Raw genomic sequence first — 20337 nt, 5'->3', positions numbered from 1 at the left:
CTTAGCATCGGCCTCCATGGCATCCCTCAGCTGTCATGACTCTGCTTTTTCTCACACAGCATTCAACATATGCACTCACCGCTCAAGCAATAAAAGCAACCCATTTTCCAAGAGCATTTTCTAAAGTAGACTGCTTCATATAGATACAACTGCTTAAAAGATCTATAAAGAAATATGAAAATTCATTTATGCAATTATAAAATGTTTCCCTAAAATTTGCACTGAAAGGCATTGAGGCAGCTTTCTAAGTTGCTTGAGGTCATGAGAAAACTGAACTTTTATTTATTCATTTGTAATAAGACCCCAAAGGCATTTATTAATCTCATAAACTCAACTCAACAAAACTGCACTGTTTACCTCAAGCAAAGTGTTCTGCTACGTGAGGGCTGCGGGAGAAATGCCTGCACCCCTAACAGGAGTTCAAGGTCAGGTCAATGTCACAGTATCTTTATCAGATGATGATCAACACATCATTCTCCTTCCTACTAGGGATTTTGCTTTGATACTAACATACAAATATGTTAGAAGAACACTGTTATTTTTAAAAGGGCTATTCCCAGGTTAAAGTCATATCAAAATCCTTGAGGGTATAACACCTGCTTGATGACAGCTGGTTTTCATTTCCAGTACCCAGTGCCATGCTGAACCCTAACACAGCACCATTATACAAATTTTCCTTTAGGGTCACTTTCACAGGATTGAGAGCAATTTCCAGCCAGTTCTCTTTGCTGTTGTCCCCAAATCCTTAGTCAGTGTCACACAGCCTTTGAGGAAAACCGCCTCACCTTCCATCTGGGCTTACAGTCTTTGGGCCTCCAGTGGCCTCCTGGCCCAATCTCTACGTCCTTGGAGAAGAGCTGATGAACTTCATCAAAACTGATCTCACTCACGTTGACACTGAGGGATCCCCCTGCAAGTCAAAGCACATGAAGGACCGGCATCAGTCATAGAGTGACGGGCAGTACGGGTTATTCCCATGTACTTATTGAATAACACCTCCTTTCACTTTTAGACGGTAACTTGTATGGCTACCCTCACTGTATTTGGCACATTGGCTGAAGAAAACAAAATTCTTCAGCTCTTCGTTTTTTAGTAAAACACTTCTAAGTAAAAAATATATATATTTAATATATTTGGAAAATGTTGAACCTCATTCTAACACAGCCCACTCTTATAATTTAATAATTACTCAAGTATTTTAATGTGTGTGTGTCAAGTGTGTGTGCATGCACAGGGCAGAGGATAACTTCTCTGGTCTCAGTCCTCAGGTACCTTCTGCCTTGTGTTTGAAACAGGGCCTTTCATTGGCCTGGAACTGCAGTTTATAGGGTAATTGTGCTACAAGGAGACAGAATCCACGGTGTCTGCCTCTCATCACTTCATCACAGAGATAACATGCACACACCAACATAGCTGCCTTTTTATGTGTGTTCTGGTGGCCTAAACTCTGGCCCTCATGCTTGGGAGGCGGGAATTCTCCAAATCATCAATCTCCCTAGCCCTTAAAACTACCCAAGAGTGAAGAGTTAAACGAGTGATCAGAGGGACCTGAATCCTAGAGCCTACTAGGGGGCATTGTGCTTTCTCTGCCTCAGCTTCCCCATCTCTAGGAGGGTGCAATGACGCTTGCCCTCCAAGGTGATCACATCCATTTGATTCAAAAGCCAACAGTATCAGCAGGCTCCACAGCCACAGATAAAATGGACCTCACATCAAAACATGACATTTTTCTTGTCATTATTCCCTAAACAAACAAAGCACATGATACCTACAGTTATTACATATTATTACCAATCTCGGGGTAATTAAAAGCATACATGAGACCATGCATAGGTTGCATGCAAATATGACATTTTATGTAAGGGACTGAGGTGTCCATAGACTAGAGCACACTGGAAAGGAAGATCCTGAAATCAATTCCCTCATGGGCCCTGAGAGAGGACTGTCATCTGTAGGAAGGATAGGGGACAGGACAGACACTAGACAGACTCAGGAAGTATTGGTTGCTATCACGATTATTTACGGACCTTCTCCCCCATCCTCCAGCCCCCGGAAAGAGAACACAGGGCCCCATATAAGGTATTGAGAAAGGAGAGAAAGATAGAAAAATTAAAGACACACAGAAAGGAAAGTAAACTTCTCATCCTAACTATTCGACATTTCTTGCTGGTTGACAATCAACAATCTGCAATGTAACTGGTAAAAGTAAGCTTGCTACAAAGGCAGTGCTCAGTCTCCCAAAGGGCGGTGAGACAGCGAATGATGCTTTCTTGGGGCCAGAATGTTTGTGGGCTTGAGTTGCAGTCTGTTAGCACTACGCTAGACCCCAAACGTAAACCCTGCATCTCAGGAGACCACCTTACAATTTTATTTACAAAAAAAAAGCAAGAAAAGATTCCTTAAGATAAATGAGCAAACCAGCTTATATATGTTTAAACTTAACTTGTAAACTGTTTAAACTCTGTTGGAAATTACAATCTCAGAACAATGTAACTTACAAAGCCACATAATCATGTATACAGCCACCTAAAGACACTTTTGGGAGACTCTTGCTCTTGAGAAGCCCACACCCCTTTGGTATGTGATCTTCTTATCTTCTATGTCTCGCAGCCTGTCTTTGCTTCACTCTGGCTGGTTCTGAAATGCATTTCTGCAGTATAGACAAGGCCCAGGGTTTACCTGAGAAGAGGTCTCTACAGCACCTTCCTGTTCATGTTGATACTACTACTGAGTTAAATCCCCAGTTATCGACTTGTTTGTTGTGGAAGACAGAGATGGAATCTCACTAAATAGTACCCTAGGATAGCCTTGAACTCCCATGGGTTGGTTGGTTGGTTGGTTTGGTTTGGTTTGGTAGTGCTGGTGACTGACCCTACGACACACATTAAGCAAGTATTCCATCACTGAGCTATATCTCATCCACCCTGCTTGCTTGTTTTAATTATGAAAAAAGAAAAGCCTCGCCAAGTTGACCACACTGGTCTTTTAGTTGCAGTCATTCTGTCTTGGTCTCCCGAGGAGTTGGGATTACAGACCCACACCACCAGGTGCAACCCTGGCCTTGAACTCTCATTCCCTGCTTCAGCTTCCTGGTTAGGCTTCTAGACATGCACTACCATAATTGGCCCCCTGATACATCGTTTTTCTTTTTTAAAATTGTGTGTGTGTGACAGAGAGAGAGAGAGAGAGAGAGAGAGAGAGAGATATTAGAGCAGATACCCTTGGAAGTCAAATGATCCTCAGTTGTAAGCTACTTTAAGTGGGTGCTGGGAACCAAACTTGGGTCCTTTACTCTAGGCCTCCACTCCCAGTGGTTCTTAAGAAAGGGATTTGCAAATATAAGCCAACACATTTATTCTGAGTGCCTGCCATGCATCAGGCCCCTGATTATACAGAGCTGAAAAGTCAGGAATTTCTAAGATGCTGTTGGTCTAACAAGCGCCGACTTTCCAGCGTAACTAACACTCATGCTTCTACTGTGAAATGAGACTGAATTTCTCTCAATCTAGTCAAATCCTGAACTAAGAGCTGGAAGTTTCTCAGTCCTCACGGGACCTGTACAGCAGCTGCTCACTAATGTCCCCCAGCGTCCCCCATCTCCAGTAAAGCCAGGAAGATGGAACCACAGGCCATCTTTTAGCAGTTCACTAACCTGTCACCTGCTCAAGTCCAAAGAGGTACAAAATAGTCTAGAATGCCCTCGGGCCAGTTCTCCCTTCTAACTTCCTCGCATCATAAAGGATAAACCAGCAGCCCTCTGCCGGCCACAACTGCACACAGGACACACTTGGTTCTGTCCTGTCCAGACATCCCCTGCCTTCCCTCCTCTGGATGCTCAGGTCTGTCCACAGCCTCTGCTCCCACCCCACCTCACCCGGGGAAGCAGGCCCATCAGAGGCTGCAGGAAGCATTTGCTGTAGACGTACGTGCCGATTCTCTCCAGAGTGAGGTAGGGAAATCCATCTTCTAATGCCAGCCTGCTCTACTGATGAATTTATAAACAAATCCCCACAGTTCAGTGAGACAAATCGCAAAGTGGCTGATCTTAAAACAGTCAGATTTCAGTATGTAAACCAGAATGAAGCCTATGAACTTAGAAAGATAAGTCAAACATAAGAGTAACAGTAGACATCAGGCCTGAAATACCAAGACTTGATTGGAAAAAAAAAACAAAACAAAAACTCATCAAATAAAAAATCACACAAATAGCCGGGCGGTGGTGTCGCACGCCTTTGATTCCAGCACTCGGGAGCCAGAGGCAGGCTGATCTCTGAGTTTGAGGCTAGCCTGCTCTACAAAGCAAGTTGCAAGAAAGCCAGGGCTATACAGAGAAGCAATGTGTCAGAAAGAAAAAAAGAAAGGAAAAAAAGAAAGAAATCACAAAAAAATCAGATGCATTTCAAAGCACGTTGCTAAAATGATAGAGATCAGGCTAGATTACAAGCAGCTTGCACACGTAATTGAAGTTTGTGTTCCTGCACTGTTAAACAACATTTTGTCTTTTCTCCAGCTTTCTTGGCTCAGCATCTGTAATCATCAGCAGCAGCATTCCCCCAGCATCCTTTGCAGTTTAATTTCTATCTCCAATGCATATACACGGTCCACCAAATTAGGAGTCAGGCTTTCTGGGTTCCTGCTGGCTGCCTAGAGGATGTCTGGCACCTGAGGTGACCTGTTTTCATCTTCCTTCTGATTGCCTCCTAATAGGTAATCCACATTGCCTGCTATCAGCTTTTCTGTGTACCCACAGGACATGTGGAATGCCCTGGAATCCTAACACCCTACTAGCTGAAGGGCAGAGATGACCCAGTGACATGAAGCCATCCTGCCAGCCACAGCAGCAACACCACTCTGGAGTGCAGGTCTTGAGATTCCTAAGGAAAGACACTTATACTTCTTATATACAGCCGGTCCCTACAAGAGTGTCAGTGGATCTAATCTACATGGATAGTAGAAAAAGACAAGATCTCCTGAGTAAATAGGGAGCATGGGGACCTTGGGAGACAGTTAAAGAGGAGGGAAGAGGCAGGGAGGGGAACAGAGAAAAATGTAGAGCTCAATAAAAATCAATTAAGGGGCTGGAGAGATGGCTCAGAGGTTAAGAGCACTGACTGTTCTTCCAGAGGTCCTGAGTTCAATTCCCAGCAACCACATGGTGGCTCACAGTCATCTATAATGAGATCTGGTGCCCTCTTTTGGACTGCAAGCACACATGGAAGGAATATTGTATGCATAATAAATAAATAAATAAATAAAATCAATTTAAAAAAAGAGTGTCAATGCTTTACAAAAGCATTTGAGAGCCACCTGCTGCGAAGGAGCCAGGAGTGTGTACACACCCTTCACCCTTACTGCTTGTACAAGGAGCCACCAGCTGGGCCAGCCAGCCCTTGAGTTTATTTGCAGTTGGTGTACAGAGCTTCCCAGAGCCTAGCACCTTCACCCATCCAGGCTAAACTCCTCTTCTCCAGCCAATAAGTGAATTCTGCCTGCTGTTAAAGATTCAAAGATCAAAAAAGCAAATACATCCACTAAAATCCACTTACCCTTACTCAGAAGTGGAGTCAATAGGCAAACGATACAAAGAAAACAATTTATCACAACAAGTTTCACTCTTTGGAGGGTGGGGCTAGAGTCAGAAAGTACAGAGCAAGCGACAAAGCACCTGCACTGGAAGGCAAAGGCGAAGGGTGGGAAACCTGGCCGAAGCAAGCCACCTGTCAGTATTGCAGCCACGCCCACAAGTCCAAAGACTGTTGTGAATGAGAATGCTGTAGCTGCTCCACTGTTGACAAAGACTCCAGCCTCCTGAACATGCACTTAGGAAACAATGCCTCCCGTCCTGACGCTGGACCCGATGGGCCCAGAGCCTGTTAGACTTTCAAGGACCAAAAAGACAGGCATATGGTGATGTGAACTGTAACATATCCCCAGACACGATCCAGAACTGTTCTTTATTTTTTCTATTAAACACAATTCTCAGAATCACAAACAACTCAGGTGATTTACTCAAGCTTGCATCCTCCTTACAGCTCGAGTGAAATATATAAGGCTTACGATCTGCAGACGGCTGCTCTTTCCCATAAATCAACAGTGAGAAATGATTTCATCACTCACACGGGGTCTCCATCCGTCTTTGGTATAAAAGGTCTAATTCCTGATTCTTTGCCTTTGCAACTGTTCTGCTTCCAGGGTATTAGAAAGACCCTGTTCAGGGCTCAAGGGACAGTATGAAAGAATCCCAGGAATATTCCTCTCTGGTGAGAAGGCTGTTCTCTCCCCACCCTCCTGAGCCTCCTGGTCTAGCTCTGCGGCTGAATGGCTATGACTCACACGGCCATCGGTCACCTATGTCCTCTCTGAGGCTCGCACCAGGCACTCCTTCAGATGCCTCACATAGACTGCTTGACTTCTAGAATTTCCATACTGTTTTAACAAATGTCTTCTTACTCAGTATTCTTAAAATGACCAAACCAGAGCTTTCTAAGCATGTAAGTTTTCAGTTACAAAACCCAATGCTAATTGCAGTGCCTTTGGCATGTATGGTGGGTAAGGAGGGTGTGCAGATGGTGGGTGGGTGGATGGGTAGATAGATATATAGATGGGTGAGTGGGTGGATGAATGGACGGGTGGATGCGTATATGGGTGGATGGATGGATGGGTGGATGGACGGGTGAATGGATGGATGGATGGGTAGATGGGTGAGTGGATGGATGGGTAGACTGGTGGATGAATGGGGGTGGGTGGATGGAAGAGTAGATGGGAAGCGGGTAGGTAGATGTATTGATAGATATGAAGATGGGTGAGTGGGTGGATAAATGCGAGTGGATGGATGAATGCATGAATATATGGGTTATGAATGGGGTAGGTGGGTGGATGGGTGGATAGGTAGGTAGATGGACAGATGGATGTATGTATGGATAGATGGATAGGTAGACGAATGGATGCATGAATAGATGATAGATGGATTGATGAATGGATAGACGGGTGGGTGGGTGGATGCATGCAAGCATGGTAGCAGTAAGCTGTTGTACCCCATGTTCTTTCTTTTGCGCTTTTGTATTCTCTGACTCAACCAGGTGCTACAAACATCTCTAAAAACACGTGTACCAAAAATATCAAATGTATAAATGATCCAAACTAGCAGACCCCATCACTGCCCAGGCCCTTGTCTTCTAATCTAAACAGTACACAATTCTTAACACCCATTTTTCTCTCTTGCTTGTATTTTTCCTTGACTCGTTCTGATCAACTAATTAAAAAATACCAACTAACTGAACCTCCAGCCAACTTTTATGGCTTCTGTTCCTGGTTCTACCTTGAAATCCCCCTGTGAACACTGGGAATTCCTAGGAGGACCCACACTTTTCATCAGATGCTTCCAAATTGCCTTCTCCTCCCCAACAATAAAAAGCCTGGCCGTTCCCTTGGAGGACATAAGCTGCCACCACTGCTGCTCTCTGTCCTTGCTTCTGAGACACACATCCATCATTCCTTTCTGCTTTGGCGTAGGGGTCAACGTGCGCATTAAATGCAATGCTTCTTTCTTGTTCCCAAAAAGCCACTACACAAATGAAATCAATAAAATCCAGCTCATCATCCGCCTCTCCTTTTCAAATGTGTTCCCGGAGAAACGCACATACTAGGAAATGCCCATGCATGTGTCCCAGTGGTCTGCACAAATCATCAGCCCTTCTGCTCACCTCACAGAGACCCTTCCCCTGCTTGCAGACTGTACGGAATACAAGGCTCTCACATTGCCGAATCCACAACTCCAAAGTCGAGCATGAAGAATGCATCCACACTCTTCCTCTCACCAAATTGTCTGCTTCCTTGCACCACAAACAACACCTTTCAGTTCATGCCCGCAGCCACACCACCTTCTGGTTCACAGCTCAGTCCCCGACAAGCTCCTCCTGCCCTGCACACCCTCTGGCATCCACTGCCCTCCCACGTAGCCTCCTTCTTTCTCACCCCCTTTCCCTTCCTGCCAGTTCCTTCCATGGCCTCTTGGTTGTAGTGTCTTCTTTTCCCTGTTTTGATATCACTTCCATATCCAGCCTCATAAAAAGGACTTGCCAAACAAGGGGATGTTTGTGCTTAAAATGTATGTTTTGGGTCATACTGTCAACACCTCTGTGTCAAGAGATGCCCACGGGTCATGTCTGTGGCTACCAGCTCTACTTGTGTATATTTTCAGCTGTCGAGTCTGACCTCCCAAAGGAAGAATTTAGAATCCAGCCTTCAGGAAAAGGCAGTCATGTGACTACAAAAGACTGAAAAGCAATAAACAATATAAAGACAGGCTACTCTGCAAAATGTCTTGCCATAAACACGGTGGCTTGAGGGCACCAAGCAATGGCAAGTCTGTCTCCAGATCTGAGTGTGGCTGAAGGCAACTGTGAGCGCTGCCAAGTGGCACCAAGAGGCACTTCTCAGTGTGGGCTGGGCCTCATTTGTGCTCCTCTACCGCTCAATCTAACTGGCCACCCAGGTTTCCTGGAGTATCTCTAGTATTTTTCCATAGAGTCTGTCTTCTTAAGCCACATACAGTGTGGCTTGCAACAAAGAACCCAGACCTTAGCTTAGAGGTCTGTGTTGTTTGACTGGTGGAGGCCTGGGTTTGAACAAACATTCTGGCTGATTACCTGTCCTCCGTGAACCCAGGAAAACACAGCCGATGGCCTGAGTCCCATCACAGTACCCTCACCAACACTGGCTTCTCTTCTCTGCACCTCTCACACCTGGACTCAAATCTGACCCTGAAGCAAGGGTTGTGTGTGCCAGAATTCTCCACCTAACACAAAACACTGAAGAAAACTACAGATTAAGCCAGTATGAGGTGACAATACCATCTAAGGCCTCCAATACATCCACCTTCGTACAAACACAAGGGTCATGTTGTGAGCGCGTTGGCAGCCTTTCTTGGTTATCTGGTGAGTCACCCTTTAATTAGTGATTAGCTGACTCTACAATTCATTCAGTTCCTATGGCACTTGGTCCTTCCTTGCTTGTTTGTTCTGTGTTCTCCCCTGCCCCGCCCCACCTTCTCCCTCCCTTCTTCTGTCCCTTCCTCTCTCCTTCCTTCCCTTCCAGTCTCTTCTTCCTAAAACCTCCACCACCTCTGTCTTATGCATATACAGACCTCTTAATTGCAACAAATATCATGGAAGCAAGGCCTTAAGTTTCTAGATTCATCTCCACAGAGACTGTCCATCATGTAGCCTCTGGGGACCAGCCTTCCTGCTCCCCACAGCTAGCACATCAACCTGAGGCCATTCCTGCGTCCCTTCTGCTTCTCTACAGACGCCATTCTTTTCAACATCTCCCAGCATTCTTCTCTGTTCTCCTGCAGTGCTCCAGCCGCACTGGTGAGCAGCTCTCCTGGTCCCTGAGCCACCAGCCAGGTTCTGGACCCTCGCTCTCATCCTCTAGCCCAATTAACTTTTATCTTTTAAAATCACTCAGGTGGAACAGATTTGAAACATTTTTTTTTTAAACCAATGAAAAGAGGGGCTGGAGCTGAGTGGTACTGTTGTGTGCCTTAATCCCAGCACTTGGGAGGTAGAGGCAGGAGGATCTCTGTGAGTTCGAGGCCAGCCTGGTCTACAGAGGGAGTTCCAGGACAACCAGGGCTACACAGAGAAATCCTGTCTGAAAAAACCTAAGTTTGAAGATCATCCAGGTTTATAACCCTGACTGACTACTCTTCTGGCTGCTGGCGTAGATCTTCCACTCACTGAGTTCAGCGACCTTTACCCAGTTCCTCATTCCACCTGCTCTCGGGAACAGTCGATCCCTGGGACTCTGTTCTGACTTCCATGTGTCCTTCTCAGTTTCCTCTATTAATCACCTCTCACCCATAATTGCAGGCCTCTCCGAGCCCAGTCCTCAGCCTGCTTTCTGTCTCACTTCCTATTTCCAGCCACGCTCCTCTCACAAAATCCAGACCCCCAAGTTACGTCTCCTGAACTCCCAATAAAACATGCCCTACTGAACTCATGAATTCTCCACCCATGATACTTATCTGAGTTGTTGCTTCAGTAAAGGAGTACCAAGTCAACCTTCAGGCAGATACGACATCTGGCCAAGGTTGCCACATGCCTCGCCAGTGACCTGACTCCACCCTCTCCCTAACCGCTTTGAAACTCTCATCTGAACACCCCTGTGAAGAATACACTTACTCCATCATTTATCTCCCGGCCTTCAATGGTCTCGTTTCCCCTGGCACATGGCCCCAGATCTGCCCTCAAAAGCTGTCTCGTGGTTGCCTGGGGATTCCCCACCAGCATCCACAGACCCTTCCACTCCAGCCTCATCTTCAGAGCCACCCACCCACTCACCACGCCTCCAGTTGGAGCTGCCCTCCCCCACTGTGGGAACAGCCCCAAGGCTGTTCTTTCAGCTCCTCCTGGACTGGTCTGAAGACTCAGCTCCGAAGTCCTCAGAGACTCTTCTTTCTACCTCTCGCCTCACCTTGAGGACAGAACACCGCTTTTCTCTGGGTGCTGCCTGCTCCTGGCCAGTTCTGCTGGATCGCACTAGCTGTGCTCCTGTGGGAGTCCCTGTGCACAGCCAGGCCTGCCGCCAGCTAGCTGCTGCTGACTCTTCTCACTCTCTGCACGGCTTCGGCCTCCCTTTACAGCAGACACCCACATGATTGACAGTTTGTTGTATTAAAGCATTGTGTGAGCGCTTCTAAAGTTTACTTGCTTTTTCCCCTTTGCTGAATTTCAATCCACTCATTAAAATCCATCTTAGCAAGCTCCTGCATTGGTAAGGTTTGCAGCTACGGGGACTATCAGGGCAAGGACAGGATAAGGAAAAGTCACTGCCAGTGCATTCTATTTGAGTGGCAATCAGACAATCGGATGGAAGTTAAGTCTATCTTCATTGTTATGCAGCATGCACAGCTGACATTTTCCAGCGATATTCCACAGAAAAATCAAAACATCCGTGCTAAGCACTTGTGTTTATGCTCTGGGAAGACAGATTTCTATTTCGTTTGGTTATCACCAAGAGTCTAATATAGATTCAAAAAAGCTGAGAGTGGATTTGCCCTCTGGAGAGCCTATAAATATTAAATAGCAAGAAGTATAGTCACTCGCCCTCTTCATACAAATAACACGAATTAAGATAGATTTTGTAGTGTGATTGGCCACTACTGAATACCAAACACTGTTGAAATTCAAACTCGACAGTATGGAAATCTGGGACTGGTCATCCTACGGCAACACCAAGGGAGACCCCGGAAGACTCCGGAAGGGAGACTTATACTCCCTTAGTCAAGCACACCAACATCAGTTCACATCACAGCTAGCAGCTACAGGTAAATTAGTTATCGCCCATATTTGAATGCTTTGCATCCAACTACATCTTAGAAAGGTATTATATTCAATCATTTTGTATACTACAAGATTTTGCACTCAGACATCACATCTCCATGGCCACAAGGAGTTGTTCTAAGGCTGCACAGCCAGGTATAAAGCTTCAGGATGACACATATGCCTCATCCCCTTGGTCTTTCTTTACCAAGTCTGGCTCCATCAAAAAAAAAATGGGAGAAAGAAGGAAGGAATCCAATTAGCAGTGGTTGAGATTCACGCGCCGTACTGCAATTGATCCCCATTCACACTTAAGGTGACACGGCAAGTGGGTGTTACAGATAGGTACAAAGATGTCCTGAGAGTCACATGACCAGCAAAGGTCTGTTTCTCTTTCTCTCTCTCCCCAAAGGACCCTCTCTGCAGAAGCCTCACTATGTTGGCTATACTTAGAGTTCCCATTCTGAAATACCACCTGTACATGACTACATTTTCTTGCCGTGACTCCCTGGACATGAGATTGGTGCTTAGTTTTAAGCTAGGAACTACGCAGAAGCCTTCTGTAAACAGGTAGCTGTCAGTCCAGTGGAGAGGCAGCCCCAGAGCCCACAGCAGCCAAGCTGAACTCAAGCACCAAGCCAGAGAAGCCGCCCCATGGGAGCTGTAGGATTGCAGGAGAGGGCTGCTGGCAGGAGGGCCTGGCAGGCAGACACTTTCAAACTGTTTAATTAGTATCCATAAACCACTAATGAAGAAAATGGTCACTAAACTAAGGACAAAGATTTCTTGCAACTATAATTCCCTGAATATGCAAATTATGAAGAGGAAATTACTGTAATCAATACTCAACAGAACATTTCCCAGTGGCTTCAATATTGCACAGACAAAAACATTTATTTTGGGAAAACAAGGCTGTCATAACAAATGACAGATGAGGAGGCACAGGGGTCACGGCTGCTCATCATTTTGCATGTGGGACACGCAGAGCTAGCACAAGTCACTTTGAATCATTTCTCATCATGGGGCACAGAGCTAGCATGATCAGAGTCACTTGCTCATTTGTTTATGTTGCTAATTCCAGGGCACAGTTTAGATCAATAAAACCAGAACCTTATGGGCTGTGCCCAAACAGGACAGAGGCTCACTCCCCAGGTAATCTTTCTATACAGCCTGGGTGAGGTCAGGATCTAGGTGGGGTAGCCTACCTACCAAGCCTCATGGGCATCAGCAGGGCCCTGGGACTTTAAAATGAAAATTCCCAGTGCCACATTAGCCACACCGAAAGGAAACTCAGAGGGACGCAGGGCTCTACAGAACCTTTTGGGTGGTTCTGACCCACCCTCCATGGAGAAAAACCAAGCCACAACATTACACAGTAGTTGCTCAGCCATCTTTTCACAAGCAACTAATCAGAACCAAGGGATCTGGTAAAGGCTAAACCAAAAGGCAAGGCTTTTTGGCGTTACTGCTCTGTGAATAAGTAGCTGTCCTTTGATGTAGATTTTTCACCGTAGCTAACTACCTTTGTGTTACATATTTGGGAATTAATTCCCACAGTTCAGAACAGTTTCCCACTGCTAGGCCTCCATTCCTCTCCCCTCGAAAAATGCAGAGATCTGCCTTCCTGCAATTACCTTTACCAGTAGGCATTTGGTCAGAGTTTAGGGTACAGGCAAAGAATATCCCATTTAAGATATCCAGGAGATCTCCAAGGACAAAGAATTACTACCTGTCCAAGCTGCGACTCTGGTTTTACCCTACAACACCCATGATCAGAACGGTTGGTTACAGCAGAACCAAGAACTGATAATTTAGAGCAGTAGGTCTAACTCCAAATATACAGTGTCCAGTGTATGTGCTATCTGATCAAGAGCCATCAGCTTCCTCTAGGTTGCCTAGTTACCTCGCAGCCTCTATGTACACTGGGAGAAAAGAAGTGGAGTGCTGATTTAAACATTCTGTGTCCTATTCATAATTTTACTGAAAATAAACTCTTTAGCTCCTTACAAACCACCTAAAAATGTAGTATAGCACACCAACCTTCCCCTCTAGAATTCTTTGATGATTTAATTCCTTTCTTTTTTTTTTCTTTTGGTTTTTCGAGACAGGATTTTTCTGTGGCTTTGGAGCCTGTCCTGGAACTAGCTCTTGTAGACCAGGCTGGCCTCGAACTCACAGAGATCCACCTGCCTCTGCCTCCCAATGCTGGGATTAAAGGCCATCACCACGGCTTTACTTTCTCCATTAAGGAATTCACCAGACATGTACTACCCACCCCCATGGATCTGTGTGTGTACGTGAAAACTCTTATCTAATTTTCCTTGACAAGGAAGAATGATGTAGAACTAAGAACAATGTGGAACAAGGGGGAACAAGAAGGAACAATGAGAAATGATGGATTGAAGAGGGAAGAATAGAGAATTATGGACAGACGGAACCAGTTGTGAGTAGATTTCTTTATCCTCAGATTTCTAGCCCCCCTTTTTAGCTACTTTGAGTCCTGAAAGGGAGTCTTAAAGCTTAGACATTTTAGGGGTCCCTTTACTCTTCTTAAGCCGTGTGGCAAACAAAGCCTGTCTTCCTTTGTGTTCATTATAGCATCTACCAACAATGAACTAAAAAGCTACGGAGACGGGAGAGGAGGCTCAGTGGTGAAAAGCTCTGGCTGCTCTCCCAGAGGTCCCGAGTTTAACTGCGGAGAGCAATTTCCCCAATAAAGATATAAAAAGTACCCTTAAGCCAGGCTGTGGTGGTACACGCCTTTACTCCCATCAGAGGCAGAGGCAGGTGGATCTCTATAAGTTCAAGGCCAGCCTGGTCTACAAGAGCTAGTTCCAGGACAGGCTCCAAAGCCACAGAGAAACCCTGTCTCGAAAAACAAAGAAACAAAAAGCACCCTTATATACTAAGGTCAATAGAGCATGGGGATAAATAAGCATTTGAAAAGAAGTTTATTTAAATCTTCAAGTACATAAAATCAAGACACAAAGTAGCCCATAGAGACTACTCCTAAAAGAGAGAAGCGGAGGCCAAGGACAGAAACAGGAGGGTAGCTTCTGAGAGCTGGAAGACAGCATCTCAGGTTCACAAGCTGGAGAAATAGATGTTTAAAAAAATATATTTGAATTATAGTACACGGGTCACTACTACATATCGGATGCAAAATATGAAAACAAAATCAAAACGTTAATAGGAAATAAAGGTATATCTCTGTACAGTGTCGAGGTAAGAAAAGCCTTCTTTTAAAAAAAAGAGCAGTCTTAGAGAGTGACCCATTTGAAAAACTGTAATTTGAACTTCACAAAATAAAGAACTTCATAAGAAGGATTAGGAAGCAATCCCAGGACTATGAAAAGACACTCAAAGCACACACAACTGACAACTGTCATTTCAGGAATATCAGTATCTGTCACAGGTGAACAGGACCCAGCAGTCACCAAGGCCGAGCTTTGAGGGGCAGAGAGCCAAACCACTAGTAAGGAGGTAAGCAAAAACGTAAACAATGGGATATTCTTTCTGTTTGATCACTTAAAAAAAAACATATCCCAAAGAAGAGGGGTGGCTCAGAGGTTAGGAATGCTTCCCGCTCCTACTGGGGGTTCCCAAAACCCATATCCGGGAAAACTCCCAACCACCCTGGTGGTTCCAGCTCCAGGAGCTTGGATACTGTCTTCTGGCCTCCATGAACACAAGCAAGCCCTCGCACATAACATAACTAAAATAAATAACTAAATTTTTAGAAAAACTGCAAAATCTACCAACACCAAAGTGATATAAACCACAAGCCCTGCATCTCGCAACAGCTTGGGAGAAACTGGAAAACCTCAGCAGCTGGAACAGCAACCGAGCTCCCGAGTTAGCAGCTCTCAAGCACGCAGACCCACAGGAGCAGGAAGGGTTGGGCCACACTGGCCTCCAGATAAGGAAGATAGAAGGAGGTTTTGTTTTCCAGTTGTGTGATTAAAAAGAGAGGAGTGGGAACCACCTAACTGCCCCTCAGGTGAGGTCTGGAAAATACAACATGGCATGTTTATACAGACATTCTCACCACAACACAGACCCATATAGAAGGCCAGGGGTAATTCTCAAAAAAACAAGCGAAACTTCAGTCACAGAGTAACATGCAATTTAGACAACCATCTATTTTTTTTTTTTTGTTCTTGGTTGTTTTCTTTCTTTTTTTTTTTATTGAAAATAGATTTTTCTTCACACAATTATATTCTAGTCAAGGTTTTCCTTCCTCAACTCCTACTAGGTCCTCCCCACCTGCCCACCCAAATCCACACTTTTTCTTCTTCCTTTCCCTCTCATTAAACAAACAAGACTCTAACTGAAAAAGAAAAAGAAGAACCAACAACCAGAACCGAACAAAACAAAGAAACAAACAGGAGGGAGGAAAGAGCCAAAGAAAAAGCACAAGAAATGTGTACGGACAGACACCTGCACACACAGAAATTCCACGAAAATCACAAAACTGGAAAATATTATATCTAATCAAAAACTGTAAGGCAAATAAATAAATAGTTTTTTTAAACACTCCGACAGATCCTTATAAGACAAAAAGAGCAGTGAGTTCACTTTCACACCGGCCATCTACTGCCGGGCACGGGCCCTTCCCTTAAGGGTGGCGTGTGTACCAGGGAGACGCCACTGGAGAAAATGGACTTTTCCTCTGTAAGCGACTGTCAACTGGAGATAACTTCTTGGGTAGGAAAATCCTTAAGGTCTTTGAAACTATGTATTTTCTCTCTCCATTTATCTATGTAAAACTAAGTTTACAGTGATCTGTATGTACACATATCAAACATGTCTGAGAAGGGGAACTCACTGGGGAGACATGGGAGAGGAGACTTTGGCTTAATCTATAATGTTCTACCATCCAAAGAGAGAAAACATATTAGTTATTCTTTGTTCATCTGCTTTTTTTTTTTAAGAGAATTAAAAGTTAAAGCCCAGTGTGGTAGAGGTGTGCGCCTTTAATCCCAGCACTCCAAAGGTGGAGGTAAGCAGATCTCTACTTGTTCAAGGCCAGCCTGGTCTACAGAGCAAGTTCCAGGACAGTCAGGGCTACACAGAGAAACCCTGCCTTGACAAAAAAAAAAAAAAAAAAAAGTTAAGTCAAAGTATTTATTCAAATCTAGATGGGAGAAGTGCAGGAATTCAACCATTCACCATCAAAATCAGTGCTTAGTACTCCTCCAAAATATTAAATTAAAAAATGGAAAAAAATCATGCAGTATATTAAAAATGTCAGCACCCACAATAATGATCCGCCTGATGCCATCTCAGATCACATGGTTTTTGATCTTTTATCACGGCACAACCCACCAGTCCAAAGAAATAATCACGGCACAATCCACCAGTCCAAAGAAATGATCACGGCACAATCCACCAGTGCAAAGAAATGAGGTCCCACTTACGCATATGAGGCAGCTTCTCTGGACAGGGGAGGTTCGGTAAGTACGTGAAGTTTTGTGGAAGATACGTTGTTGTTTGAACAAGATAGTCACTTGAATTATTGCCTTCAGGATAATCTTGGAGAGGAAGAGAGAGAGAGAAGAAATTTACAACCCAACATCGTCTTTCTCTGTCTCCAGCGTGAAGCCGGCTGCTGCATGCTGTATACCGCAACACAGAAGCATGTGCCAGCAACAACCTGGCAAAAATCTGAGTAGAGCACATCTGAGCTGGGCCAGACACTCTGCAGGACTTTCCAGGAGAGGTCCAGAGAGCAGCAGGCCCTCACCCTTACACACAAACACAACCACGCCCTTTGCAGCCAGTAGGCATCTGCTCCCTCACCTCCATGGCTGGGTCTAACCTAGAGGAACAAGCTCCCTTCCCCCTTATAGTGGCATACCATCTGTGCACTGCTACTTCAGTACAGAGCAGAGGGGTGCAGGGATGTCTCCTTGACCTCAGCCAAGAGAACCCAGGATTTACTCTTCAACTTACTTCTGGAACACTCTAAGCCTTTAGTCAGTCACATTCTCTTTTATTTTGGTTTTGGTTTTAGGGTTTTTTGTTTGTTTTGGTTTTGGTTTTTGGGTTTTTTTTTTGGGGGGGGAGGGAGACAGTGTTCCTATGTCTAACAGTCCAGGCTGTCTTGGAACTTGCTTTGTAGACCAGGCTGGCCACCAACTCACAGAGATCCTCCTGCCTCTGTCTCCTGAGTACTGGGATTAGAGGCATGTGCCACCACCTCCTGACTAGTCAGCCACATTCTTACTCTACAGGCTGTACCTTCTAGGGATCCCGTAACTGCTAAATATGGCCCACTTTCTTTAGGGTCACCAAGTTCCACCACACGCAGAGCAATGGCCTACAGTACCATCAAATGCTTGCCTTCAAATCTCACTGCAGCCTGTGCTCTATTGAGAACGGAGCAATTCGGTTTCTCATCTGGCTACCTGCTATTGGCATTTTCAGATTTCAAAAAGATGAACTAACAATAGAGGGCTGGAGAGACAGCCCAATGGATAGGGTCTCCTGGGCAAGGATGAAAAACTCGAGTTCAGATCCCCACCAACCATGTAAATGTCTGTAAACACAGCGCTGGGATAGGTAGATGGAAGCAAATACAGCCCAGGGTGTGAGGACCAGTCAGCCGAAACAACCAGCTCCAGCTTCAGTAAGAGACCCTGTCTCAAATAATGACAGTGGGGCAGCACAGAGGAAGACACCCAACTGATGTCAACCTGTGGCCTCCTGTGTGCACATAAGAGCAAGTGCATACAACACATGCATGTTAGACAAACTCCCTCTTACATACACACACGTTCAAGAGCCTAGAGTGAATAATCTCATGAAACTATTCATTAGCTTTAGTTTTGAGTGAGTGACTGACTTCCTGACCCAGCATGTGACAGTCACAGGCATAGGATTTGAACACGGACTCCAGGACCACAATTTAGGTACTCTCTAGGGGATAGAGGCGAAATGCAAATCTGAGGGACAGGATGTGCCTATTTCCTGCTGTGTGGAGGAAGATGGCCTAGAGTGGTGGGGAGAGATAAGAAACAGAAATAACTGTCGAACGGCTGTGCCTGCTACATCCAACCATGGACACAGAAAATGTAAACATGCCCCTACAGTCATCCGCAACCAGCTCCAAAGCAAACACTGTAAAAGCTAAATCCTCTGGCCCATGGGAAAATGCCATTAGGATGGATGTAAGGTGTGTGAAGAGCCAGTGCAAGCTAAGCACCACCCCTGTGAACAGAAATGGTCACCATCAAACAGAGTTGGTAGGCTGCAGCCTGGGAAGCAGGGGACACTTCTGAGCATGGCTTCAGTACCTTCCCCACACCACTGGAAGAAGGTCTTGTGTGGAGGCCCAAAAATATGAGCCTATTTCACGTTGTCAGAGACTTGGAACCTATCTCTAGTTTCCCTAAGGCTCTTGTGCTTCTAGCTCAAACAAAAGTCCCACCTAGCTGTAGAGCAGAGAGTTTTGCTCTCAAGGTTACTGTCAACAGGTGTGGCTAATAGCTAGACCTTGTCCTCCAAAAGTAGAGCTTCTGTTCCTACCTCAGTCAAGAGTCTAAGGAGCCAACTAAATTCTAGTTTCCATGGAGACAACTTGGGATTCCACCCAGGGAGTGGTTTGCCTACAGAATGGTCTAGGGTGTGAACATGACTTGTTTTGTTCTAGCAACAGAATGTTTAACTGTGGCCGTAGCCCACAACCTTCAGTTGGTTTGTTCATTCATTTCCTTGTATCATGTTAGTGTAGTTTTTCATCTCACTCCTACCTTTTGGAGTCAGGGGTATTTTAAGCAGTTGAAAATTAAACACAGGCGAATTTTAAGTACTCATGGAATTCCCTCCAGATACTATCCTGTATGTTTCTCTGTTTTATTATTTTCATTCGCATCTTCATATTCTTTCTAAATCCCCACACCTCTACCCTGACGAGGTATTTTTGTTGAGGCTGGTCCCCGACTGTCCTGCTGAGGATCCTAACAGGCTGAGGAGATTGACAAAGGCCCTGGATCCAAAGTCAAGGAAGAGACAGAAGTCCAAAAAAGAAGGTTGAGTCCCAGAGGCCTCCATGAAAATGCTCACTATGAACTGAGGAGCACACCTCTGAGGCATCAGCTGAACCGCCAGGCAAGCCTAGCACGATAAACATACTGCACCAGGATATGGGCAGCCCCTGGGAAAGATTCCCCAGGCTGCTCTTGGGAGGAGTCCGGAAAGCAGTTGGCAGGAAACTACTCTCAGCCAGGGGACAGGAGAGATAGAGCAGCCACATTTAATATGCCCAAGGGCAGACCAAGATCACAGAAACCCTCTGGGGGCCAAATTCGATACTTTCTCCTAGTGCATCTGAGACTGACACCATACTCCACATAAAACAGGACTATGCGGTCCAGTGAGGTGCATTCCTTCAAGGAGTTTTACAAAAATGTATCTGGATTAACAAATGCAGAGCATAGTTTTAAATTTTTCTTCTCCTATAGGGAATTCTGCTCTGCCCAATGGGAGGGACTGGTGCTCTAAACATGAATTAAGAGCCTGCACATGGCTGGAGGGATGGCTTAGAATTTAAGAGCATATACTGCTCTTGCCAAGGAACCCAGTTCAATTCTCAGCACTCACACTGGTCAACTCACAACCACCTGTAATTCCACCTCCACAGGATCTAGCACTACTTTCTCCTGTGGAAGGCACCTGCCCTTACACGCACATCTGCCCACACAGATGCACACAAATCCCTTACACACACATCTGCCCACAGAGATACACACACAGCCCTTACATGTACATCTGCCCACACAGATGCACACACATCCCTTACATGCACATCTGCCCACACAGATACACACACATTCCTTACATGCACATCTGCCCACACAGATACACACACATTCCTTACATGCACATCTGCCCACACAGATGCACACACATCCCTTACACGCACATCTGTCCACACAGATACACACACATACTCATAATCCAAAAATAAAAATGAATCTTAAGAATAAATGAATCTTAAGAATAAAAAAGG

General features: G+C 45.2%; 1 protein-coding gene across 2 annotated transcripts in view; it reads right to left on the bottom strand.

The window, feature by feature from the left end:
- Window positions 1–20337, bottom strand: part of B4galt6 (beta-1,4-galactosyltransferase 6) — a 64712-nt gene that overhangs the window by 17990 nt on the left and 26385 nt on the right. Inside the window, exons 3-4 of one of the 2 annotated variants that reach the window (XM_085700082.2) lie at window positions 16745–16858; window positions 786–910 (exon numbers count right to left, since the gene is read on the bottom strand). In XM_085700082.2, coding sequence (XP_085556208.2) covers window positions 786–910; window positions 16745–16858 — 239 coding nt within the window. The remainder of the gene's footprint in view (window positions 1–785; window positions 911–16744; window positions 16859–20337) is intronic. The other variant, XM_085700083.2, reaches the window with a different exon arrangement.

The sequence above is a fragment of the Myodes glareolus genome, chromosome 13 (genome assembly GCF_982192425.1).
Source record: "Myodes glareolus chromosome 13, mMyoGla1.1, whole genome shotgun sequence".
In the NCBI taxonomy this organism is placed as follows: Eukaryota; Metazoa; Chordata; class Mammalia; order Rodentia; family Cricetidae; genus Myodes; species Myodes glareolus.
The sequence above is the reverse complement of the archived record's forward strand: the minus strand, read 5'-3'. Positions and strand labels throughout refer to the sequence as shown.